Genomic DNA, 24,881 nt, shown 5'->3' on the forward strand with positions numbered 1-24,881 from the left:
TGAATGGGGTGCAGGGAGCTGCATGTGTGGCCACCCCACATCCACGGCCACCCTCCTTCTGTCACACTGTGGCTGCCACCATCTCAGTGTCCATCACCGAGGGTCTGTTGGTCATTGTCCTGTGGTGTCACCGCGGGGAGAATGGTGCCAGGGACCCAGAGGATCCCGTGCCGGGTCCGGTCTCCATCCCCGTCCCCATCCCCGGGTGAGCAGCCGTCCCCGCGGTCCCCAGGAGATGGCAGTGCTCTGTCATGGGAGATGGTTGCTGCTCACCCCGGGTCACAGACATCTCCGGGGACATCCTGGCTGCTGGGGACAGGCGTCGCTGACAGGAGTCGTTTCCATTCTGTCCCCAAGCCCGTGAACCATGAATCGACCCCAGCCCCGGGGACCTGCGCCCACCCCGGCGTGAGGGTCCCAGCCCCACTGATAGCTGTGTGAGGGCTCTCACCTCGGCCAGCAGAGCTGTGGGGAGGAACGGGGCAGGAGTGCAGAAGGGGGTCCCTGGTGCCCCTTTGGCCATGCTCAGCTGTGACCCCCTGCCCGTGACTCCCTAATCCAGGCCCCTTGTCCCAAGGGATCTCCTGACCCCAAGCCCACCTGCCGGGCAGGGGTGTCCGGGCAGCCCCAGCTGTGGCCTGGCCGAGGGTACAAGCAAGGCAGGCAGCGGTGCTCGGGGGCTTCCACCTGCCCGCCAGACTGCATGGGGCAGCCACCAGGCTGAGACGTGACCCTGCCAGGTGCTGGCTGGGAGAGTGGGGCTGAATGTCGGGGCAGCCCCTTCCCCATCGCCTGCGGCAGCTCCCCATCCCCATCACTGGAGAAGCTCGGGAGTAATTCTGTCCCCAGAACACAGAACCCCGTGTCCAACCCTCCGCTCACTAGTGCCAGCCCTGGGAGGCCCTGGGGGCACCTAGCCCGGGTACCAGTGCCCTCCCTGTGCACCTCCGGAGGCGCAGCCCCGCACGGCTCTGTAGGGAAACTGAGGCACGGCGCCTCCGGGGGAGGGGGGTCCATCCTCTCCGCCCCCCCGGCCCCGCCGGCCCGGCCCCAGCGCCGCCAGCGGCATTTCCTCCGCCGCGGACCCTCCTCCGAAGGGAGTCGGTTTCCTGCCGCTGCCGCCGCCCGCACTCGGCGCTGGCTCCCGGGGAGCGGCCGCAGGCGGACATGGGCCCCCGCTCCGTCCCGTTCCTGCCGCTGCTCCTGGCGCTGCTCGGCCGCCCGGGTGAGTGGGGACGGGGGGCACCAGGGAACCGGAGCCCCGGGATGAGACCCGCGGGATGGGACAGCGGGACGGGACCCCCGGGACGGGACAGCCGCCGCGGCGGGAGCGCCGGTGACTCCGGATCGGTGGCCAAAGGGGTCCCGGCCGTGCCCGCGCAGGCAGAGATTGTCACCGCCGGGAACCCCCGGGAGAGGAGGTTTTGGGAGCAGCGTCCATGTGGGAAGGGACAAACCCACCCCGATTCCCGGAACACAGCGCAGCCCTGCCACTCCCTGGGACCCCCGAAATCCCGGCTGCGTCACTGGGGCGTGGGAGGTGTTGAAGACGCCGTGGCTGAGTCCTGACCTAGACGGTGGCACACGGGGGGTCTGGGGTGGCTTTGGTTCCCGTCACCTCGGAGTATGGAGGGGTTGACCAGGAGATGGGGACAAGAAATGAGAGGAAACCCTTAAAGCCTCACGTGGGATGTGGGACTGGAGCTGGGGGCAAGAAATGGGGAAAATCCCTTAAAGCCTCACATGGAATGTGGGGATGAAACTAGGGGTGAGAAATGGGAAAAAAACCTTAAAGCCTCAAATGGGAGTTGGGGGCTTAGACACCTCTGGAGCAGTTGGAGCCACCCCGAGATCCCTGCAAAGCCACAGAGGGAATTTCAGGGAGGGACGCGGGAGCTGGGGGACTTGGGGACATTGCCTGCTGGCAGGGGAAAGGGAATTGGGGAGGCAGCAGCTGCCCAGAAAGGCTGGGGCCAGGAGCACTGAGTGTCCCAGCTGGGTTGGTCCCTCCTGGTCACCTCGGGGCCAGTGCTCGTGGGTGGTGCTGGGGTGGCCCTGCTGCCAGGCTCGATGCCTACTCTTATGTCACAACCCTGTCTGGTGGCTGTGGCAGACAGTCCCTGTCCAGTGAAGCTGTGCCGTGGGGCTGTGTCCCCTACATTTGTGCCATAGAGTTTCCATCCTTGTAGATGTACAGTAAGTCCCTCCAGTGAAGCTGTGCCGTGGGGGCTGTGTCCCCTACATTTGTGCCATACAGTTTCCATCCTTGTAGATGTACAGTAAGTCCCGTGTCCTGTGTGACTGTGAGGCTGGTGCCCATCCTATAGCTGTGCCACAGTCCCTGCCCTAGGGCAGCGCCGTGCTGTCCCTGTCCTGTGTAGATGTGCAGTAAGGTCTGTGTCCTCTGTCGCTTTCTTGTACAGTCCCCATCCTCTAACCGTGCCATATGCTCCACATCCTGTGGTGCTGTGCCACAGAGGCCTTGTCCTCCATTTGTGGTGTATAGTCCCTACACCACACAGCTGTGCCATCTGGTCCTCGTCCTACACAGCTGTGCAATGTCACCTGTGTCCTGTGTAGCAGTGCCATGTGTCCATGACCTTTATATTCATCCCCAACTGTCTCCACCCTATATGGCTGTGCCATACATGCCCTAACAGGGCTGTGCTGTATGGGCTGAGTCCTACATAGCTGTGCCATATGGTCCCCACCCTGAATGTGTGTTTCTATGGTCCCTGTCCTATTTATCTGTGCTGTATGATCCCCATCGCGTAGCTGTGGCACACAGTCCCTGTGCTCTGTAATGGAGCTGTACAGTCCCTATTGCATGTGTCTGTATGATCCCTGTCCTGTGTCACTCTGCCACACAAACAGACCATCTCCTCTGGCCTTACCACCCCTGAGGTGTGCAGCTGTGCTATGTGGACCCCATCCTGTGTGACTGTGCCATGCTGTCACTGTCCTGTGTAGTTGTGCCATGTGGTCCCCATCCTGAGTGTCTGTGCTATGTGCTCCCTGTCCTGTGTAGCTGTGTCCTGTAGCATGGTCCCCATCCTGCCCACCTGTGCTACCCACCACATCCCGTCCAGTTGCTGCTTCTTCCCCACAGGAACCTCTGGGGCTGGGAGCCCACAGTGGGCACAGTGCTGCGGGACTGGGATGTCCATGGTGGGTGCAGTGCTGTGGGTGCAGTGCTGTGCTCTTGGTGGGTGCAGTGTCAGGGGGTGGGCACAGTGCCATGGAACTGAGTGCCCCATAGCAGTGTGCACAGTGCTGTGGGACTGGGATGTCCATGGTGGGTGCAGTGCTGTGGGTGCAGTGCTGTGCTCTTGGTGGGTGCAGTGTCAGGGTGTCTCACAGACACAGCCAGAATCCAGAGGGGGCACAAGGAAGGAGCTGTGCCCGTTGGCAGGGGCCAGCAGTGCTCCCCATGGGGTGAGCATGGTGCTGGGTCGCTCCTCCCATCTCTGAGGAGAGGCTTCTTGGCACCTAGAGAGTGGCAGGAATTGTGTGGCTTGTGTCAGGCCCAAAGCCTGGACCCATCCATCCCATCATCTGCCCCAATGCCACCTCAGCATGGTCCAACAGCCAGGGGTGGCTCAGAGGATGACAGTTCCCTCTCAGTGCAGGATCCATCCCCATTCCTGTCCTGGATCAGCTCATTACACAAGTGCCGAGGCAACACTGCCAGATGCAAGGATGCCAAAGTGGTGCTGCCCATCCCATGGGCATCCTGCACTGCCAGAGCCACCCTTGCCCTGCACCCCACACCCAGCTTTGCTCTCTGCTCCCAAACCCCAGGAATTTCCCCGCAGCCCCTGACCCACGGGGGAGCCACAGTGGAACCATCCCTGTTCCCTGATCTCAGCAGCACCAAAGCAAGGGAGAATGCAGGTTGGAAAAACATAAAGTGGATTTTCTTCCTTTCTTCCCTTTAATTTTTTTCCCTTTCCTGGAGTACAAAAATAACAGTGCCCTTATCTGATCGCCCCGGCGGCCCAGCTGAGCCCCCTTATCTGATCCTGACATAATGCTGGAGCCCGCTGCCTTCCCCAGGGACAGACAGTGCCCGACTGGCACCGCTGCCCGCGTCCCCTCCGCTGGCATCCCTGCCCTGCCGGGGCGAGCCCGGCCGCGGCCCCCAGCCCTGCCTGAGCTCCCAGCGGGATGCTGCCCGAGGAGCGACGAGCTGCCCGTGCTCTGCCCGTGCTCTGCCCGGCGGGGCCGTGCCCGGTGCCGTCGGGGCAGGAGTGCAAGGGAAGAGGGACACAGCCTGTGGCGCCCAGATAAGCGGCTGTTTATCTTCCTCCCGATGCTGCCGGCCGCCACGCTGGGGGGAGGAAGCACCGGACAATGAGTGGGCCCACGGCAGCGTCACCGGGGGTCTGTGCCGTGACCCCGCCGCCACAGCCGCCCCGACGGTGACACGCGGGTCAGGGACACCGTGATGGACACGACTTGGATGGAATGGCCTTTTGCCGGGTGCCGTGTCCCAAAATCTCAGTGACCTGGAGCATCACACCCTCCAGCCCCAGTCCCGGTAGGGGTGGCTGGGTGGGCTGGAGTTTGGTCCAGCCACCTCCCGGTGCACTGGTTGGAGCCACAGGGATGGGAAAGTTGGAGTGGGAAGGGATAGATAGAACTCTGTGGCCACCTCCAAAGGACGTGTTTCCAAAGGAAACACAGCATTCCAGGCACTGTCTCCCCATAGAAAGCCCACAGAAGCCCAGCTGCGACCACGGGGGTCTGTCCTTCCCGGCCCCCTGGAAGGGAGCACCCATGGATGCAGACGGCTCCTCGGGGCCAAGTTAAGGACAGCCCGGCCACAGCAGGGCTGCCTGAGGCAGAGGAAACTGTCGAGGCACGTGGGGATTTACAGGATCAGGCCTTCAAATGGCTGTTTGCGCTCAGGATTTCCCTTGGCAGCCGCCGGCCGGCCCCGCTCGCCGCACGCCGCCGGGGGCTTTGGGATGGGGCAAAGCTCACGCCTCAGCGCCCGCGGAGGATGAGCTTCACAGCCATTTCCATACCTGCGCTTCCCACTTTCCTGCGGCGGGGGAACGCGGGGGGGCTTCCGCCGCCGCCCCAGCCTTCGGTGCGAGTTCTGGCACGCGGCAGCGCCGAGCAGGACAGTGGATTTTTCCAGCCCGGATCCAAGGGTCATCAGCGTGATTGCGGAGGGGGCTGGCGGCGGCGGACGGGCCCCGAGCAGACACGTAGCAGAAGGTCCCGGGGGTGCTGTGCCGGCGGGGCCGGGCTGGGGGCTGAGGCTGAAGGGGCAGTGCCGGCGCTGGCGGAGACATTCAGCCCCCTCCTGCCTCGTGTCCCCCCGCGTTGTGTCACCCCACATCCGTGCGGCGGGGACTGACGGTCTCTTGTTTTCCACCCAGACCCCGGGAGAGCCCAGGGCTGTGACCTGCAGCCGGTGACAGCGGAGCCACCCATCACCCTCTCCTATGCCACCAGCACGGTGCCCCGGGGCTGTGTCAGCAACAGCTCCATGGACACTCGCCATGAAGTCCATGTCCTCAGCGTCAAGTGGTCCAAGGTGAGCAAGAGGGGTCCCAGTGCATCCCCACAGAACTTCTTACGCTGTCCTTCACACTGTCACCACAGCGCTGTCATCCTGGCACTGCCCTGAGCAGGCAGGGTGTCCCAGCTGTGAAACCTTCCTCTAATTAAGGAGCAGTGAAAGGACCTGGATTAACCTCCTCCATGGCACCTTGTCCAAGCTTCTCCTCCAGCACAGCCTTGGCCATCTCTGCCCTTGATGGGAGTGTAAAGACTTAAGAGGCAAATTTTTTAATTGCCCATGCTGCCAAGGCAGATATTTCTGTGCTGGACACCTCAGGACATTCCATTTCTCTGGGAAGGTGGCCTGGTTCTGACTCTGGCTCAGGAGCTGGGCAGAGCCATAGGTACCCAGTGGTGACCACACTGGGGAGGGAGGGATGGATGGAAGGTGGAAGGGAGGAAGGGAGGAAGGGATGGACCCTCTGAAGGAGGAAAGGATGGAGAAAGAGATGGAAGGAGGGATAGAGGAAAGAGTGGAGGGATGAAGAAGGCAGATCATTTTAAGGTGTCCAAGCGAGCAGAAACCTGTCTGCCAAAGTTGGCATGGCCGTGCTGAGGGGTGACAACCACACTGTGGGTGCTTTGGGACAAGGGTGGTGTCAGGGTGGCGCTGGCACTGGCTGGCACTGTTGGGTGGGTTTGCACAGCACACGGGTTTGCATGGCAGCTCTGCAGGACAGCCCGGCTTCTCTCGCGCTGGCTGGGGCCCAGCACCCGATTTTGGCCCAGCCCTGGGCGACCCGGCGCCACAGTCACCCCTCCCTGCCACCTCCCAGCTCTCCCAGTTCTGCTTTTGGAGCAGAGGGGGAGCCAGACCACGAGGCTCTGGGGAGGGTCGGTTTCGCAAGGACCCCTCTGGCCTAGCCTGGTGTAACCTGGCCTTGGCATCCTGGATAAGTGCCAGGGCCGGGGGTGCCCCGGGGTTGTCACCAGCGGCAACAGGGGACACGCACTGATGTCACGGCTGCGGCACTGAGCCCCGCGGCGCGCGGGGGAAGCTGGGCAGGGACACGGCTCCACTTATAGAAGAATTACTGGAAGCTGATTTCTATAAGCAGATCCCCACGATGAAAAAAAAAAAAAAGAGAAGAAAAAGAAAAAAATAACCCGAAAGGCGGCGGCGGGGAGCGCCGAGGCTCCCGCCACTCGCGCAGCCAAACAATGGAGCGCCACAAAACACGCGGCAGGAAAAACAGCCGCCAGCTCCTCCCCGACGCTCGGGGCCACCCGGGGTCCCTGGCCACCCATGCTTGCCACGGGGCCATGGCCAGGCCGGGGTGCCCACGGGCTCATCCCGCTAGCCCCGTGCACGGCACTGGCCGCAGCCTCCACCGGCCCATCCCTGGATGGTTTTCCCTGCCCTCTCCCTCTCCCTCTCCCTCTCCCTCTGCTCAGAGCTTTGCGAGCCGTTATTCAGACGGCAGTTGCCAAACTTAGCGCCTGGAGTTTTGACTTCCCCATCCGGATTTCCGGCTAGAGGCAACCAGGCCGTGCTAGTCACGAGGAATGGTGTGTGCCACCTCTGTGCACCCATCCCTGCACTCCAGTACGGGAACACCTGAGCCTGGAGCAGCTGCACGGTGCTGGGGTGGCGCTGGGAACCCTGCCAGGGGGATGCCCCAGTGCCCAGGGTGGGGATTCTCCAGTCTTCAGTGGGAGACACCCCAGTGCCTACAGTGAGGATGCTCTGGTGCCTGGGGTGGGGACGCCTCAGCCCAGTGTAGGATGCTCCAGACCTCAGTGTGGGGATGCCCCAGCCCACAGTGGGGTGACACTCTCATACCCAGTGCAGAGATTACTTAGTCTCTAACTCAAGGATGCCCTGGTGCCTAAGAAGGAGGTGCCTAGACCTCACTCTGTGGGGTGTCCTGGACACCAGTGTAGGGATAACACCATCTTCCAGGTGGGCATCCCACTGGTCCCTTGCTTAGGGAGCCAGGGCATGTTGTGTTTGCCCTGCCAGTGTAGGTACACACTCACGTGGCATCCCTGTCCCCAAACCCAGCCATGGCTGCCTCTTGCATGGCTCATCCTCAGGGCCAGCCTCAGGGCTCTCTCTGCTCCCTCTGGCTCCAGGGGGGCAGCCAGGAAGGTGACAGCAGCTGGGGCTTGGTGGCCACAGTAGTGACACTCTCCTTTTCCACCCCAGGTCTCTCCCGTCACTCTGATGGTGACAGTCACCCCAGGAGCCGGTGCCTGCAGCCGACCAGCAGTGCTGATCCTCCTCTGCACCCACTGCTCTGCCACCATCACCTCCCCGTGCTCAAACCTGATCATCAGCACCGTGAGTGCCACAGCCCCACAACGGGAGCAATCCTGGGGGGCAGCAGGGCTTGGGGCACCCGTGGGGATGTTTGAGGGGGTCACTGCTGGAGACCGGTCCCTCTGATCACCAGACATGATGCTTGTGGTGCCCCAGGGAGGAGGGGACGCTCCTGAGCACTGCTGGCGGCGCTGAGCGCTGGGCTGGCCAGGCAGGGAATGACGCACAGGGCTGGAAAAAGCTCCCATTTCCTCCGGCCGGCGGGAGGAAGGTCAGGGATGGGGTTTGGCTCCAGCGAGCTGAGCCGGGGTCGGGCGCTTTGTTAGCAAAATAAACCTCCTGCTTTGTTTGTGGCTAATAATAAAGTGGGCTGAGCCCTCCATGTGCCACCAGCCACTCTCGCTGCTCCCAGCTCATGGCCCTGAAAACCCCCACTTATCCAGGGTGACCCCCAGCCCAGGCTCCAGGGACACTCACCTGTTTTGGGTTCACATTTGTATCCTGCACACTGAGGGGAAAGGTTTTCCTTGCTTTCCCCATGCCAGCTTGTGTAAGGGAGGGATGTGCCTTGCTCCTCACCCCGGCTCAGGCTGTCACTTGGCCCACAGGACGCCCAGCTCAGCCCGGAGAGCACCATCAGAGCACCAAACCCTGAGCCACCCATCGTCTCCAGCGAGGGGCAGCTGCTGGCCTGGGCTCTGGCTAACTATGGGGGCATCACATCCTACAGCGAGCTGCAGGACCCTCGCAGGGTCCAGCTCCACCTGGGAGAAGGTTTGTGGGGCTGGGGGCTAGCACTGGGGGGCTGGAGTGGGCAGGAATGGTCTTCCTGTTCCAGAAGGGTGACAATCTCCTGGGGCAAAGTACCTTCCCCGGGGAGATGCCACAGGGACTGATGCCCCTGGCCCTGAGCATCTCCTCACCCACTGAGCCCAGCTTGACTTTGATCACCCTTGCCACCTACACAGATGCCCGCAGCCCTCCAGAGTGCATTCCCCACGAGCACTTCAATGCCATTCCACACCTTGAGACTGAGGTCTTCTTCCACGGGGTGAAGGGCTGCTCCCTCAGTGATGCCCAGAGCACCAGGGCTGCTCACATCGTCCATTTGCAGTCGGAGCCCAGGTACCACAGTGCCAGCAGTGGGACCCCAGGGGTGGGACAGGCCGTGGGATATGCTTAGAGATGTTTGGGAAGGTGTTGGGCTTCCCAAAGGGAGAGCCCCACATTCCGAGTTGCATGTGGGACCAGTTGGTATGGAATGCTGAGAATGGGGGTCTTGTGGTTTTACAGCTCCTCCATCACAGAGGTGAACTTGTCTCTGAGCTGTCCTCAGAATTCTGCTGGCAACCAGATCCTCATGCTGCAGAGCAAGGCCAACTTCACCTGGTCCCTCTTCTCGGAGTGCAACATCCAGTTACTGGTATGCTGAGAGGAACGTCTTCCCCACCACCCCCACCAAAGGTGTCTGCCAGGTGCCCAGGAGATGCTGGTGTCATGGGGAAGGTGGCAGGAGGGCACCTGGAGACATTAAACATGGGCAGCCCCCTTGCTGCAAGCCCTCATTGCTGGGATGAACCCTGCCTTGTGCACCCCCAGCTGTCCCTGTCTCCACTTAGCCCCTCTGTGTTTCCCCCCTTTCCTCCTCGCTGCAGGTCTCTGGGAGTTACAAGATGCCCGTTTTCTCCGTGGTGTTCCCTGGGGTGCTCCTGCCCGACACGGAGCAGGACCTCATCGCTAAAGCCTTTGAGAAGAACTACAGTGTCATTGCCTCCTACTCTGCCATCCCTGCCAGCACCCACATCAGCCTGGAGATTCACGAGCACAGTGAGGCCACCAGCACCCCAGGGCTGGGTGGGATGGGGGGTTCCACCACTCCCACTCAGCCCCCCCATCTCCCTGTCCTGCAGAGACGGTCGAGACGCCTGTGACCACTGCCCCCGTTGTCATCACACAGCCCCCAGACTTGCCCCACCAGGTGCTGCTCACACTCAAGCCCTGGAAGTGCACAGATGAAACCATGGAGATTGTCATCATCAGGTCCTACCTGGAGGTGAGGAGGGTGGAGAGAGGTGCTAATGTCCACCAGAATCACTCAGAAGTTGCATTTTCCTCTGGGTGCTAGGGGTGGGTGGCACGGGGCTGTTCCCAGTCAGTGGGTGACTACAGTGTGCTTTTCTCCCAGCCCATCAAGGACGTGGTTAACATCACCCTGAGGGACATCAGCTGCCAGGCAGAGAAAAATGCCACCCACTTCATGCTGAAAAGCCCCCTCAGCCATTGTGGCACCTCACTGGAGGGCAGGGGCTATGCCAACAATGAGGTGAGAGGGGGGCTAGCTGGGGGTGTTACCTCCAGCCCCACTGATGAGAGCTTCAGTGATTGCCAGTGGGGCTTCTCCACCAGGACCTCCTTGCTTTTGCATGGCTGGAAACACCATACTGCAGCCCAGAGCTGAGATGGAGGGGGAGTGTGTGGGTGGGGCAATCCCATCCCATCCCATCCCATCCCATCCCATTCCATCCCATCCCAGCAAGAGGCTCCAGCGGTGGGGAGCCCTTGACTGACCCTTCTGCCTTCTCGCAGCTCATCCTCAGCCTGGCCAAGGACGCCGTGCTCCGGAGCGTGCGGGTAAGAGCTGGGTTTCCCAGCACATCCAGGGTGGGAGAAGGTGCAAATGGCGCTGTCAGCTGGGTGCTGGGTGCCCCCTAAGTGCTGCCCCCCCTCTTGCAGGTGGGCTTCCAGTGCGAGATCCCGCGGGAGCTCTTCCTGCGCCTTTTCCCTACCGCTGACTTCAAGGCCCCACAGACGGAGCTGGAGATCAACAAGGAGGCCTTTGTGCAGGTGCTGCTGCTGTCCCCGTGCCCAGGCTGGGCCAGCCCAGCCGTCCCTGGGCCAGGGAGCCTGATGGCGTGCCCCGTTCCCACCCCGTGCAGGCGTCCATGCGGTGGATGGATCACCCAGCCGACCTGCAGCTGAAGGAATGCTGGCTGGAGGCCTCGGGGCGGGAGCCAGTGCTGCTGGTGCAGGGCGGGGAGGCACGGGGAGCAGGGGTGGCCGTGCTGGAGGGCCCCCCCAGCAGCCACGGGAGGAAGGTCTGGCGATTCCGCTTCACCTACACCATTCCTGAGGGCGGGCACATCCCCTTCTCTGCCATCCTCAAGTGCAAGGCCGGCTTGCAGGTCAGTGTCACCCCCTCCCCAGCCTGTGATGCCACCATATGGGTTTGTCCCACACCGTTGGGTGATGGAGCCCATCCAGGAGCAGCATTCCCTGGTCTGCAGAGCCTGGGGTCCCCCACCTCTGCCATCCTGCAGGGGTGCACACCTTCCCCCTCTCACCCCAGCCTCCACCTCTGCAGAACGACACCATCTTTGAGAAGGTCCTGGAGGTGACAGTGAAGGATGCCTGGCGGCCGCTCAACTGTGAGTTCAGGGCAAGGGAGTGGTCAGGACGGGAATGGGAGTGGGAGAGGGACTCTCCCAGTGTGGCAGTGCTGATGGCCTCGTCCTCCCACAGACCGTGGGCTGGGGCTGGCTGCTGTCCTGGGCATCACCTTCGGCGCCTTCCTCATCGGGGCACTCCTCACTGCCGTGCTCTGGTACATCTACTCGCACACCCGTGAGTATCCCCCACCCCTGGGGACCCCGTGGTGGGACAGGGGGGCCACGTGTGTGTCCCTTACTGGGTTGCTCACTTTTCCCTCCTGGCCAAAGTCCCCATGTGAGCCAGACACCAGGCTGCTCCATCGCCCTCGTCTGTACAGTGCTGGCAATGCTCTAGGGGAATAACCCTGGAATAACCCTGCCACCCACCTCCTCAGGGTCCCTCCTGCTTGTCTGGGTCCCCTCTGCCGTCTGCCCTCCCTCCTGCTCCTGGTGTCTCATGCTCATCTCCATCCCAGGGGCTCAGGGGTCAGCTGGGGAGTGATCCATGAGGGCTGGAGGGTCCCCGGGGACCGAGCCAAGGCCACCACTGTTCACCCTGAGTCTGGTTTCCCCTTGGTGTTCCCCCGTGGCGGGCGGTGTGAGCCAGGTCCCATCTCCAAACTGCAGCCGGTTTCCAGCACGGCGCCAGCCTCGGAGAGCAGCAGCACCAACCACAGCATCGGCAGCACCCAGAGCACCCCCTGCTCCACCAGCAGCATGGCCTGACGCCCCCGGGCCCCCCCGAGCCCACGCAGCCCCCGGCCAACGGACTTGGGGACCCACCCCAGTGCCATTAAGCTGATTTTTTGCCCCAAATCTCAGGCCGAGCCCAGAGGGGGCCTCCATTACTCATTCAGTGAATGCTTTGGCCCCCTGAGGGCAGCCCACACCGGGGGGGTGCATCCTGCAACCCCCCTGGGCTCCCCCGCTGCAGTGGGGAGGCAGAAAGAGCAGCTATTGCCAAAACCTCCCACAAGGCTCCCCATCAAATGGGGGGGGAAGAAGAAGTGGGTGCCCCCTGGACATGCCCCAGCACTTGGGGTGACCCCCGTGCCCCTCCTGCATCCCCCGAGGAAGGCAGCAGGCACCAGTGGGAGCAGCAAGAGGTTTATTTGCGGAGGATGGTGCAAGGCTGCTGCCCTCCCACAGCATGATGGGCAGAACCCACCACTCCCCCCAGCTCCCCGTCCAAGTTACAAACTCTTATCAATAATAATAAAAACCTTCCCTATGTTAAATTAATTGTGCCCTGATGCTGAGCCTTGCCACAGCTTGAGGCTCCCACCTACCAGAGGCACTGGACCTCATCACAGCCTAGGGCAGCCCCCCAAACCCTGGGGATCCCCCCCCAGTCAGTCTGACTAGGGAGGGGATGGAGACCAGGGGCATCCCCCCATGGACAGTGTCCCGGGAAGGGCACAGGCAGAAGGCACTGGGGTGAAAACAGCCAAGCCAGGATGGGGTGGGGAGCCCCACATCCCCCTCCAGATGCCTCTGAGCATCACTGGGGGCGAAACTGGTGCTTGATGTAAACAGAGGTGCAAAGCGCTGCGGGCCGTCACTGGGACAGCGCGGGGTCGAGCAGCCGGAGCGCTCCCCCCACCAGGTGCAGGCTGCCGGTGACCAGGACCCGCACGGCGGCCGCCTCCCGCAGCAGCACGGCCCCACTGCTGGCTGCGGGGTGCGGGTGAGCCCCCGAGGCCAGGGGGGCTGCCAGCCGGGGGTCCCGGCCCTGCGCCACCCACCGCAGCGCCTGCGCCAGGCACGGGAACACCAGGGCTGGGGAATTGAGGGGCCGTGGGGCTGGGGGCACCAGGAGCAGGGAGCCTCGGGTGGGGGCCGGCTGCAGCAGCCCCCCCACCCGCAGGGGAGATGGCAGCCAGGGGTCCTGCCCCACTTTCTCCTCCAGGAGCCTCGTCCATGTGCGCTGGTTCTCCAGGCAGCGGGTCAGGGCATTCTCCAGCGTCACGTTGAAGTTTTGCTGGTCTGGAAGGGATGGAGACAGAGCAGTCAGGGATTGCAGGGGCAGCTGGGGAGGGATCAGGATGGGAAGCTGAGGGAGACCCAGCATTCGCCAGCACTCACCTGCATTGTTGGTCACTGACATCTCCGTGAAGTTGGGGCAGAAGACAGCATAGTCAAAGTGACAGGGCTGCGGGGACAGGAGAAATCAGCACTGTGGGAACTCTCAGGACCCACCCACGGGATTTCCACTGGGGCAGTCCCACACCAGCAGGGTTACAGGGGATGGGGCAGGGGATGATCCAAGTCCCTTCCCCACACCCAGGACTGTGAGACCCCTGCAGGAGGCAGTTGAGGTGGGATACACTCCGGGAGAGCAGGATAGGTGGACAGACAGACAGACAGGGTGCCAGCTCCACCTCGTGGTTCTCTGCACCCACAGCAAAGCAGGTCTCAGGGCCAGCAGAGAACCCAGGCACCCGGGGACAGTGACCCCCCCAAACCTCACCACCAGCAGCTTGAGCAGCGCCGCCGTGTCCCGGTCGCCTGTGGCATTGAAGAGCAGCACACGCACCTCAGAACCACTGCAAGGAGAAAGGGCAAGTGGCCCAAGCCCCCAGGGGACCTGCAGCACCACCGCCACACCCCCACAATGTGTGCCCCCCTTTGCATCCTCTCCTTACTCATGGGGCTTGTCCTGGTTGAGGGCGACCTGGCGGAACCAGCGCACACAGGCCTGGATGCTGCTGGTGGTGTGAGCTCCATCCAGGTACCACGTCACAGGGCCGTGGCAGAGCACCTGAGTCCGGCCCAGCCACTCCGTGTCCCGCAGGCCTGGGGGAACACAGGGCATGGCTGGGACCCCCATACCCTCCCCAACACTGGTACCCTGTGGGAATCCAGTGTGGGGCAGACTGTGCCCTCCAGCACACATGGCACCGGCTGGGGTCCAGCGTGGCCCCGCTATGCGCTGTGAGACGGCGAGGGGGGTCCTGGCATGGCCATGCTGCACCTTGGATCATGGCGTCGGTCAGTCGGAAGGCAGGCGCCAGTGGCACTGGCCTCCCCAGCAGCTCGGTGCTTGGCGGCACCTCCTTCAGCTCCCCCAGACCTAGGCAGGACAGGCATCCCACTGAGCCCCCAGGGGCCCTGCTGGGGTCTGGCCCCCATCCCCATCCCCCTGCCTTACCCTGGCAGCCGCGGCGCTGCAGCCACATCCGTGCCAGCTGCAAGGCCAGGGCGGCGTTGGAGCGCTGGTGGGCACCTGCCAGCCCCAGCTCCAGCGCCCGGCAGCCCTCCTCAAAGTCGTCCAGCTCCGGGCAGAGGTACAGGGGACACTGTGGGGAGAGCAGGCTGAGCCCCCCGCCATGGGATGGGGTACCCCACTCCACACCCCACCAGCAGCTCACCTTCCGCTCCTGCGCTCGCTCCCTCAGCACCTCCAGCGGCCGCTCCGGCTGCGCCACGGTGAACGCCGGCACCCCGGGCTGCAGGGATGGGGGTGCTCAGGGACATGGGGGAACACACCCCAAACACACAAGAGGAGAGACAAGACCAGGTCTCCCTACCTTAAAAATGCCCCCCTTCTGCCAGGCGATCTTCTCCATGGTGTCCCCCAGGATGCTGGTGTGGTCGATGCCCAGGGAGGAGACCCCACACACCACCGGCGCCCTGGGAATGCAGCATGGCAGTGTCCCTGCTGCTCCCCGCTACACTGTGGGGACATCAGGCCCCGGCAGCCCTGGGGACAGGCTCAGCCCTGCCAGCTCCTACCTGATGATGTTGGTGCAGTCATAGGTGCCGCCAATGCCAACTTCCACCACTGCCAGGTCCACCTGGGGACATAGGGACATGAGCCATCAGAACCACCAGCAGGAAATACCCCCACGGATTCAGGGATGTGGGTGGAGACAGGTCCCTGCCACCAGCCCTTCCAAACCCACACCTGAGCACACCTCTATTTGTGGGGGCATCATCCACCTCACACAGCATCCCGTTTACAGCCATGACAGCCTGATCCACACAAATTCTGACCCAAATCCCCCCTCCCTGAGGTCCCCACCAACCTGACATTTCTGTCACAAGCTGGAGGCTACCACCACTGACCTTCTCCTGCAGGAAGACGTGGAAGGCCATGATGGTGAGGAAGCGGAAATACGCCGGCATGCTGGCGTGTGCTGGGTCCTGCCAGGCAGAGCACAGTGAGCACATCACCCCGGGAGCGGGGGACCCAAGGGAGAGAGCACCCCCACAACCCCTGCTGGCCCCACCTTGGTCTCCTCCAGGCGGTTGTAGACCAGCCAGAAGTACTTGTTGAAGAGGTCCTTGCTGATGGGCTGCCCATTGATGCGGATCCGCTCGCGCACCTGCACGAGGTGAGGGGAGCTGGGGGTACAGAGCAGGGGGAAGAGTTAGGCACAGCCCCACCGGCCCTTCAAAACCCTCCTGACCCCCTGCCCACCTGTAAAAGCCCGTCTTCAGCCCGTAGTTGCGGAGGATGCATTCAGTGAAGGCGCACGCTGAGCCCTGAGGAGACAGCTGTGTTAAACCCCTCGTTCCAGAGCAGGGCAAACAGAGCCACAGACACCAGCTGTGCCCCTGAGCCCCCCCAGTCCCCCACAGCACCGCCCACCCGCCTCACCTTGCCCTTCGTCCCCGTGACGTGGATGATGTTCAGTCGATCCAGGTCCTCGACCTGCAAGAGTTCAACCACCCTGTGAGACCCCCAGGGCAGCCAGCGCCAAGCACGGTGGCACTAGCAGGACAGGGGGAACAGGGACGGGGATCAGCCCTTCACCTTCAGTCCGCTCCTCTCCAAAAAGCTCTGCATGGCTTCCAGCTGGGCCTGGGGGTCACCGCGCTCCCGCTTCACCTGCTCCAGGTAGCTGGCATTGGTCTGCAGGGTGTTGAGCATCCGGATGGCATCCTGGAAAGACGCCTAGGGCAGTCGGGATAGTGCCCAACACAGCAGGCTTGTGGCTGTGCCACAACCCCGGGGCCACCCTACCCAGTGCCCGCTGCACCCTGACCCACCCCTTCGGGCTCAGTCCCCTCGGCGGTGTCACCGGTCACCCAGGCCGGCAGCATCTCTGCCATGGTGCCGCGGGGACCTGCCGGCAGCGCCAGATCCCGGCACGGGGACAGGCTTCTTATGGGCAGGGGTTACCGCCCTCCGCAGGTGCCCCTTGGCCCCGCGGCGGGGCACGGGTCAGCCCAGCGCCGGCAGCAGCGCTGCCCAGCGGGCAAGGTCGCCGCCGGCGGCAGCGGGCAGCGCTCCAGTGCCGGTGTTTGATGAGCGGCGCTAATGAAGCATCGGCGCTGCACCCGCACGGCACACCCAAGAGGGCACCGTGGCCACCGAGCCCCCAGACCCCGCCAAGGGACGCGAGCCTGGCGTTGCACCGCCGTGTGCTGCAGGGGGGACCTGGCGGTTGGGACAGCAACCCGCGTCCCCGGTGCGGGACACTCCAGCCAGGCGACAGACAGACAGCGGCGCTGAGCCCGAGAGCGCCCGGCGCCGCAGAGCGGGACCGCTCCCGCCCGCCCGAGCGGCGCTCCACGCCGGGGACCGCCGTCATCCCCGCCACACCTGGCGCAGCCGCGTGCGGCCGGGACGCGCCGTGACTGCCGCTGCAGGCCGGGCTCCCGCGCTGCTGCCACGGGCCACGGCGCTTCGCGGGGAGACCCGAGCGGAAAGCGGGGACGCGTGGCGCGCGGCAGCCGTTACGGCCCGGGGCTGCGGGGGGTCAGGAGGGGAGGCGCGTTGCCGCCCCGCGCGGAACCGGAGCGCCGCGGCTGCCGCGGCCAAAGCCCGCGCGCGCCGCCGGGGGGAGGGGGCGGGGCCGTCGCGGCCTCCCCGCCGCCGCCGCCATCTTTGAAGCGGGCAGCGCGCACGCGCCACGTCGCATAAGGAAGGCGGAAGCGCCATCTTTGTGAGGGGCAGGGAGGCCGCCGCCTCCGTGCCCATCCCGACGCCTCGGGAGGGACACGAGGGTCCCGGCCGCCCCGCTCGGGACGCAGCATCAGCCACAGGCCGTCCCCAGGTCGCTCGGTGTGTCAGCACAGGGACATGGCCCTACACCCCCCAAGCTGGGCCACAGGGCCCCCCGGACCTCCGCAGCCCCCGCCCCGCAGCATCGCCCCGGCCGGTGCCAGCGGAGCCCCCGGGCTGCCCGCGGCAGCGGTACTGCTGTGTAAGGACGGCAGCGCTGCTGGCGCCGAGCCCCCCAGCTCCCCAGGAGCAGCACAGGGCTCTCCGGCTGCCCGAACCCGGACTGCCCTCGCAAGGCCCGCTGCTGTCCTGCAGGCTCCACTGCTGCCTCCGTTCAGGCAGCACAGGACAGGAGGGTCACACCAACTGCCTGGGACAGGACCGTGTTTATCCACAATGGCACAAGTCAACTGGCTTACTGCTCATCACCGACTCTTTTTCCAAAGATACGAAGCCCCCCCCAAAACAGACACTGCTTCAGAGCCCCAAACCAAGACAGAGTTACCTTGTACATGGCTTTCATCAAGCCTGAGAATGGCCCCGCTCACCAGCACTTCCTTGTGAGACTTTACACTACCAACGGCTTTTGTCAGCAATTGTTAACGAACAAGTTACCAAGTGCCAAACACTATCACCAGCTGCACCCCTTGAATCCCGGGATCCTGGCATTCACGGGGCTCAGGGAGAAGGCTGGCTACAGCTGATAGCTGATAGCCACGGGACACTGTGCAGCTGTGGAGGACCACTTCTCTCCATGAATTGATCCTGACAAGTTCTGACATGAAGTGTGCACGGGTGACCCCGGTGGGTCAGGCTAGTCACTGTACCCAAAGGAGGCAGTGGTCTTGTTCTAGTCTCATGCAAAGAGCTCCAGGAGAGAGCAGGGGACACGTGAGTGTTCCCCTGCTCCCAGCACAGTGTGACCATCCTTGCCACACTATCCTGAAATCCCTGCAGACAGCAGGAGGGCAAGTCTCACCTGAGGCACAGGGCAGTGCTTGGCTGCAGCAGGCTGGGTGTATCAAATTTTGACTCCCAGTCATGGTTTGCAATTAAGAAAGCATGGATGCCATGTGCTGTCACAGAGACCAGCTGTCCTGGTCTCCCGGCTACACTGAGCATCCAACTCTGCCACCTCTCTGCTTTGCCCAAGAAGCCCTTTTTTAGGCTAGATTCCAGTCCCCAGGGAGAGCTAGTCATGCTGCCTAGGGTGGCTCTGCCTTCCCCAAGACACATCTGATGACTCAGAAGCACCTGCCTCATCCTTCACCAACACTTCAGTGCTCAGAGGATACACAATGCAGGAGCTATGACAGACCAAGAGAGCTGAGACATCTCCAAGCAGGGCCCAGCTTCGTCCAGGGCAGCTACTCCCAGTCCTGCCAGTCCTGGTACCATTTGCCAAGAGCCCCAGCAGGATGGAGACACTTTTTCCATCACCAGATCCATAACAATTGATCTGCAAGTTTAATATAACCAATACAGACTTTTGGGGGGCAAAACCAAGTTCTGCGACAGGAAACTGGGGGGAAACAATGTTGAGCTCACAGGTATCACCTCTCCAAGTCACGCAGCTCTGCGGTGGCCGAGGAGATGGCCAAGCTCTGGTAACACCATCAGTCAATTCACCTTGAAAAAAGTCCTTTCCTAGACAAAAAGACCTTGCCAGGACATCCCCGCTTAACGTGGGGAAGCCCAGCCAGGACCCCTCCGGATGTCAAAACACCCTGTCGAACTCAGTCTGGTTGGTGGCCGCTGGGTTCCTGCCCTGGTTCGCCGGCTGCTGCGGCATGTGCCCACCCCTCCTGCGTGGTGGGGCCAGGTACTCAAACATGGACTGGTTGTGGGTGGACAGCATGTTCTTGAGGTCTGAGGGCATGGGGTCCGACCAGAAGAAGTCGTGGTTGAGGGCGTCGTCGCTGTCGATGCGCTGCGCGGGATCCAGCACCAGCAGCTTGTCGATGAGGTCCAGCGCGTAGGGGTCCTTGACGTAGGCCTTGAGGCGATCCTTCACCTTCCGCTTCTGCCCCTTGGGCAGGTCCAGCTTCTCGTACAGCTCGTACTTGTCCACGTTCGGCCAAACCTGGCAAGGGGCAGGAAAAGGGGTTGGCAAGGAATGCTTATGGAAAGGACAGGGACCACTGTGGTTTGAACCAAAAATGGCTTGAACCAATTTTGGTTCAAACACCCCCAGGCAAACCGAAATAACAGTTCTATTTTATAACCTCCAAGCTGGCAGATGTTGTTCTCACAGCAACAAAGAGGCACTAAAGGCCTGGAGACATGTGGGCAAGTCAGGACAGTCTTCCCAGTGTGGAAACGATGCTCAAGGATTTCTGGTTCCCCCATCAAAGAAATACTAGAGACCACAGTTCAGGTCAGCTACCACATCCAGAAAGATCAAGTGACAAAACTGATTGCTAAATAATAACCTGGATGTGGCTCCTTTTATCCTTAGAAAGCAAAGCCTGCTGCAATCACCAGCACTTATCTCGATCTGGGAGAGACCACAGCAGGTAGCTACTTGCCAAAGAAAGCGCCTTCAGTGTATTTACATAATGACTGACAGCAGGAAGAGGACTCTGCAGCTGTCAGCACAACATCCCGCAGATCCCAGTCTGGCTGAGATCCCTCAGCTTGCTCCACAAGAGGGCAGGACGAGCTGCTGATGAAGGAGGAGCTGAGAAGGGGCCGGGTGCTCACACCAGAGCTGAGCTGATGCCACAAATCACAAGACAGAATTCTCGAGGCTTTTCAAGGTGACCAGTGCAAAACACCTGAGAGTAAAAACCCCCACCCTTCTTTAAGCAGAAATTGAGGGTGTTTGTCTGAGAGACAACCTCAAAACACAGGCTAGAGATTCTGCAGCCTCCCTGCCAGCAGCAGGCACACCCCACTGCTGGGAGCATACAGCAGCCAGCACACAGGGCAGGAAGAGGCCCGAGTGCCCAGACTCTGCCCTCCACAGCCCATCCCCAGTCTCTCCCTCACCTCTGGCGTGATGGATCCGCAGAGCTGGCTGATGAGGGTGAGCTGGTGCTGCTCCGTGTTCCCCTGCATGATGGGGCTGCGGGTCCACATCTCTGCCATGATGCAGCCTGCACCCCACAGATCAATGGGGGGGCCGTAGTCGCGCTCCCCTAAACGGAGATGCCGAGTTAGTCCCCCAGAGGGCCGAGAAGGGCCAAGAAGCCGGCAGAGCCCGCCCAGGGCTCCTCCTACCTAGGAGCAGCTCCGGGGGCCGGTACCACAGGGTCACCACGCGGTTGGTGTAGCGGTTGGGCTGGCTGTTCTTAGCCAGGCTGAAAGCTCGAGCCAGCCCAAAGTCTGCCAGCTTCAGGACTCCATCCCGCGTGATCAGGACGTTCGCCGCTTTCATGTCTCGGTGCAGGATCTGTACAAGGACAGACATTGAAGGGTTAAGTGAATGAAGTGCCCTCCTTGGGTGTCTTGCACCAGCACGGTGCTCAGGCTGCAGAGGTGGGAAACAAGGATTTCCTTCCAGTCTGTGCTAAGAACAAGGAGCAGGTGTCTACCTGCTCCTTGGAAAGCCACCCTCTGAGCAGTGCAAAGTCTGTCCCATTACCTTGTTCCTGTGGATGTAGTAAAGTCCATTCAGGAGCATCTGCATAACTTTCTTGATCTCTGACAGCGTGAACTTGACATGGGCGTTGCTGAGAAGGCCAGCCAGGTCGTGCTCACAGAAGTCAAACACAAGGTAGATGCTGCCCTTGCACCGGTTGTACGGAGAGGCTGCAGGAGAGGCACAGAGAGGCTGCCAGTGAGGGACCCTTCACAGGGTCACAGCTCCTCTCACCTCCCACCACCCTGCAGCTCATACAACACCCCCTACACAGGATCTCAGGGCACAGGAACACAGAGAACCAGACAGCCTGCACGCCTCAAGGTCCTTTTTAAAGAAGAACTGAGCAAAAACTAGCAACACAAGAACAGGAGATGAGGACTGGTGCAGCAAATGTCATCAGACAGGCAAGGAAAGGGCATGGCAACCTTTGAAAGCTTCACTTTGTGCTGCTCTGGGCACATAATGGCTGTGGGGTTTCCTCCCTGCAAGCCGTGGCTGCCAGCCAAGCACCAGCAATAGAGGAGGCACCCACAGACAGCCCCAGGAAAAATGCAGAAACACAGAAAATCTGTCTAATCTCACATTAAAAAGTGAGATTTCCTGCAACCTCAAACAGGATCTGCAAAAACGGACTGATCTGGATCAAAGCAATGTAAAACTCCAAGTGCAATTTGAAGTCAATGACAGCAGACTTTAAGTGAAGCAATCGATTTCAATCTTGTTCCTAGAGCACCCACGCAAAACGTTATTAAAAAGAAAAGCTGATTTTTCATCAGTTGTAATCAGCAAAACCTGCTGATCAGAATCTCTGACCAGAAAAGCTTAGCCCCCACAGAAGCACACTGCTGTCCTCCCCAGCCTGCTACGCTGGGTTTGCAGCTCCTCACACAGACACAGCCCCAAACACACCTTTCCAACATAAAAAGAGAAAAGCCTCACGTTTGAGAACAGTAAATGAAACATTTCTACTCTACTGCAAACTGAGGTCAAGGTAGATTTGGATGAAAACTGGAATACAAACAGAACATAAAAAGGGAACAAATGACATGTCTACAAAAATATTTACTTTTGGTATGCCAGACACCCAATCGTCACAGCTCTTTTAATCACAGACTGAATTAAAAATTAACTTGTCATTGATGTTTTTACTCATACCTATTCAGACAGTAATCTACACACAACAGAGTACTGGAGTATCTTGAGTTTCCCATCCCTAGCCCAGTCATTTCTGCCAGTTCAGTGACTGGACTTTTTAAAAAACACCACATATTAGTCAGTGTTGTTTTTATTTCACTGACATGACTGGCTAGGGAAGGGCAGGCTGTAACATCAACTGTCACTTTCCAAAGTATTTTTCCAGTACAAATCCATGTGAGAGAATTATATATAAACTCTAGCAAATGTTATAAGCAGTTTCATGTAAAGAGAGCCAGGCCTGTGTGCTGAGCCTGTGCAGCAGTGGGGGCACATGGCATCAGGTGGGACTGAGGAGGTGGCAGAGAGCTCAGAAGTGCCCATGTGGAATCCCAGCCCGCCCAGCACAGGCAGTTACATCACCCACAGAAAGAGATGCTGAGTGAGCCTCAGCTGGAGCTGTGTCATCTGCTCAGAGCTGCCAGAAACAATCACGAGCCAACCAAGAGGGACAGCTCCAGGCTGAGGAGCCTCTGCTCCAGTCTCCCCAGTGCTGGTTCATTTAAAGCCCCTCAGAAGGGAGTTTCCCAGCATGGCAGCATTCACTGCTATGGCACAGGCATATCCTGGCAGGACTACAACAGCTTTTTCCAGCTGAGCTTCAGCAGCATCCTGACTCATTTAGAAACTCCTGTCACCCCATGTCACAGCCAGGATCAGAGGCCCATGCTCAGCTAGACCACTCCACTCCCAGCACAAGACACCAGCCTGCTCAGCAGGGCTCAGAAAAGCCATCATTAACACAAGGGAGAGCCTGCCAAGTACCTTTGGTCCTGCAGATTTCTATGAGGTTCACCACATTCTCATGTTTGAGCAGCTGGAGGATTTTAATCTCTCGCAAGGCTGTGATAGGAAACTGGAAAAGGGAAAGAGAGAATGGAGGTTGGAGGTGCAGGAGACCAGGCCACCTCTGCCAGAGAGCAGGAGAGGTGTGACCATGCAGCTTGGCAGGTCCTGCCCTCCTCTTCTCACCTCTTCCATTCACACCAGGACATGCTGCAGGCCACCCTGAGCTGCAGAACAGCCTCTCTGGCTGCTGCCTTTGTTGTTTAAGCTGTTAACTCTCCCCAACCCTTGAGCATGTGCTTCACACATCATCCAGCTCTTCCACAACTCAGCCAGTGTGGAGCCCTGTGCTCAGGGTCCCAGAGGAGAAGCCCATGGGAAGTGTCACTTCCCAGCAGCCATCCCGTGCAGCCCAGTCCCCTCGCTGCTGCCTCGTGCCTTTGCAGCCCAGGTGAGAACAAGCCCAACCCAGCCATGCCCACACTTACCCCTTCCTTCTCATTTTCCATCAACACCTTCTTCAGTGCTACTTTCTTGCCTGTCTGGCGGTGTTTGGCTTTGAAAACTTCCCTTTAAAAAAAAAAAAAAAAAACAGAAAAAAAAATCCATGAGCAGCACAAGGAGAAAGGAAAGGGAAAGGTGCCCCGACAAGGAACAAGGCCAAACAAGACACACCAAAGCACCATACAGAGAACTCTGTGCTGAGCCAATACAGCCACATTCCCTGGACCAAAGGCCCTCAGGACCCACTGAACCAACAGGCACCACAGAGCTCTTGCAGCCTTATAAGGATTTTCAGTAATGTAACACATTTTGAGCAAAAAATTGCACATTTGGAGCCAAGTTACAGGTTCCCACCCTGTTTTCAAGGTTAACTCTGCTCTGCCAGAGCTGGCACAGAGCAGGACCTCAGGCTGGGGAGAAAAGGGCCCAAGAGCCAGCCTGGTTCTCTGAGGGCAGAGGGGTGACCGCGGAAAGGACACGCGAGCAAGGAGCAGCCGAGGCTGGCGCCGATGGCCCGCGGGGCTGGGCCCGGCTGCAGGCCTGAGGCCGGGGAAGGCCGGGGCCGGGCCGGACCACGGAGGGCCGGAGACGGCGAGCACTCACCCGAAGGTGCCCTGCCCGATCTTGGCGAGCTTCTCGTACTTGGAAACCTCGTCGCAGAAGGGGCACTCGACCATGTCGTACTGCTTGGCCATGGCGGCCGCGCCGTTGCCACAGCACCGCGTCCCGCCCGTTCCGCCACGTGGCCCGGCGGCGCCGTCACGTGACCCAGCCACCGCGCGGGGCCTTGTGGGTGTTGCAGTCCCTGGGGCCACCGCCATGTTGTCCCTCCTCGTGGCCCGGGAGCTCCGAGCGGTCGCCGCTGCCGGTGGCTCCAAAGCGCGTTGCCGTGTGCCCTGTGTGTGCTTAAACACGTCAGGAGTTAAGCAAAGCTTCTGCTCCTGCGGCTGTGATGTAGGGAAGCCATGGTCAGGCGGGAGGACTCCAGGGTCTGGCTCAGGGGAGCTCGAGTTCCTCCCCGGCCATGGCTGTGTTCAGGTGCAGGACAAAGAGCTCCATCTCAGGCTGCTCCAAACTGCTCCCCACGGCGGACAGCACACAAGGACCGAGCTGTGGCAGAGGTGACTGCCAGCATCCTGGTGGTGGGAACCACCCCGCTCCCTGGGAACAGAAACACGGACACCGGACCCTGCTGGGTCCAGGCCACCTTGTCCTGCATGGTGACACTATCATGGAGCACGTCAGTGTCCCCAGAACGAGAGAATGGCTGCTGGGGAGTGCTCCTGCTGGCAGCGATGCCACCCAGCTCTCACCCCACAGGGGCTGAGCAGCAGAAGTGCACAGCAGAGTCCTGTCTGCCGGGCTGGGCTCATCCACGGAGCTGGCAACCTCATCCACAGGGCTGTCACACTCCTCTGCGGCTGCCACCTTCTTCCATGTGGCTGGCACCCTCTTTTAAGGCTGGCATCTTCCTCTAGCGCCAGCGCACAGACGTTTTTGGTTGTCCACATCTGGCAGCCATCCCCAAATCGGATGGCTCTTGAGCGGCCAGGCAGGTGCAAGCAGCCACGGGGACTGCAGGAACTGTGGGAC

General features: G+C 61.0%; 3 protein-coding genes across 5 annotated transcripts; 1 reads left to right on the top strand and 2 right to left on the bottom strand.

Moving 5' to 3' along the window:
- Positions 1-1,073: 1,073 nt before the first annotated feature.
- ENG (endoglin) lies at positions 1,074-12,503 on the top strand. 3 transcript variants are annotated; one of them, XM_041406914.1, is made up of 15 exons: positions 1,074-1,225; positions 5,391-5,548; positions 7,724-7,858; positions 8,446-8,611; positions 8,806-8,962; positions 9,131-9,260; positions 9,493-9,664; positions 9,748-9,890; positions 10,023-10,160; positions 10,424-10,468; positions 10,571-10,681; positions 10,774-11,019; positions 11,199-11,262; positions 11,357-11,458; positions 11,893-12,503. In XM_041406914.1, exons 1-15 carry the CDS (start codon positions 1,168-1,170, stop codon positions 12,060-12,062), a joined length of 1,995 nt encoding a protein of 664 aa, XP_041262848.1. In that variant the 5' UTR covers positions 1,074-1,167; the 3' UTR covers positions 12,063-12,503. The 3 variants fall into 3 exon arrangements, with proteins under 3 accessions (XP_041262848.1, XP_041262850.1, XP_041262849.1); XM_041406916.1 differs by lacking the exon at positions 11,893-12,503 and adding an exon at positions 11,742-11,883; XM_041406915.1 differs by having other exon boundaries at positions 1,075-1,225; positions 11,873-12,503.
- Positions 12,357-16,266, bottom strand: FPGS (folylpolyglutamate synthase). The gene is made up of 14 exons (XM_041406917.1): positions 16,025-16,266; positions 15,869-15,922; positions 15,689-15,753; positions 15,498-15,612; positions 15,334-15,411; positions 15,001-15,062; positions 14,796-14,898; positions 14,637-14,714; positions 14,417-14,564; positions 14,240-14,338; positions 13,911-14,061; positions 13,736-13,811; positions 13,351-13,417; positions 12,357-13,251 (listed from the first exon to the last, which is right to left on the bottom strand). The coding sequence occupies exons 1-14, from the start codon at positions 16,139-16,141 to the stop codon at positions 12,824-12,826; spliced, it is 1,641 nt and encodes a 546-aa protein (XP_041262851.1). The 5' UTR covers positions 16,142-16,266; the 3' UTR covers positions 12,357-12,823.
- A 2,396-nt stretch (positions 16,267-18,662) lies between these two features.
- Positions 18,663-24,047, bottom strand: CDK9 (cyclin dependent kinase 9). The gene is made up of 7 exons (XM_041406918.1): positions 23,892-24,047; positions 23,273-23,354; positions 22,764-22,854; positions 20,805-20,971; positions 20,441-20,612; positions 20,210-20,358; positions 18,663-19,301 (listed from the first exon to the last, which is right to left on the bottom strand). Exons 1-7 carry the CDS (start codon positions 23,981-23,983, stop codon positions 18,936-18,938), a joined length of 1,119 nt encoding a protein of 372 aa, XP_041262852.1. The 5' UTR covers positions 23,984-24,047; the 3' UTR covers positions 18,663-18,935.
- Between the last annotated feature and the right edge of the window lie 834 nt (positions 24,048-24,881).

The sequence above is a fragment of the Onychostruthus taczanowskii genome, unplaced genomic scaffold (assembly GCF_017590055.1).
Source record: "Onychostruthus taczanowskii isolate IOZ18803 unplaced genomic scaffold, ASM1759005v1 scaffold25, whole genome shotgun sequence".
In the NCBI taxonomy this organism is placed as follows: domain Eukaryota; kingdom Metazoa; phylum Chordata; class Aves; order Passeriformes; family Passeridae; genus Onychostruthus; species Onychostruthus taczanowskii.

Bases quoted from the DNA above. Each gene is read 5' to 3' on its own strand.
- ENG (XM_041406914.1), top strand. From the start codon at position 1,168: ATGGGCCCCCGCTCCGTCCCGTTCCTGCCGCTGCTCCTGGCGCTGCTC. The intron at 8,963-9,130 runs GTACCACAGTGC...GTGGTTTTACAG, and splicing joins CATTTGCAGTCGGAGCCCAG to CTCCTCCATCACAGAGGTGA. The intron at 11,263-11,356 runs GTGAGTTCAGGG...GTCCTCCCACAG, and splicing joins TGCCTGGCGGCCGCTCAACT to ACCGTGGGCTGGGGCTGGCT.
- CDK9 (XM_041406918.1), bottom strand. From the start codon at position 23,983: ATGGCCAAGCAGTACGACATGGTCGAGTGCCCCTTCTGCGACGAGGTT. The intron at 23,355-23,891 runs GTGAGTGCTCGC...TTTTTTTTAAAG, and splicing joins ATCGGGCAGGGCACCTTCGG to GGAAGTTTTCAAAGCCAAAC. The intron at 20,359-20,440 runs GTAGGAGGAGCC...ATCTCCGTTTAG, and splicing joins GCCCCCGGAGCTGCTCCTAG to GGGAGCGCGACTACGGCCCC.
- FPGS (XM_041406917.1), bottom strand. From the start codon at position 16,141: ATGCTCAACACCCTGCAGACCAATGCCAGCTACCTGGAGCAGGTGAAG. The intron at 15,063-15,333 runs GTCAGTGGTGGT...CTATGTCCCCAG, and splicing joins ACGTCTTCCTGCAGGAGAAG to GTGGACCTGGCAGTGGTGGA. The intron at 13,418-13,735 runs GTGAGGTTTGGG...CTGTCCCCGCAG, and splicing joins CGCTGCTCAAGCTGCTGGTG to CCCTGTCACTTTGACTATGC.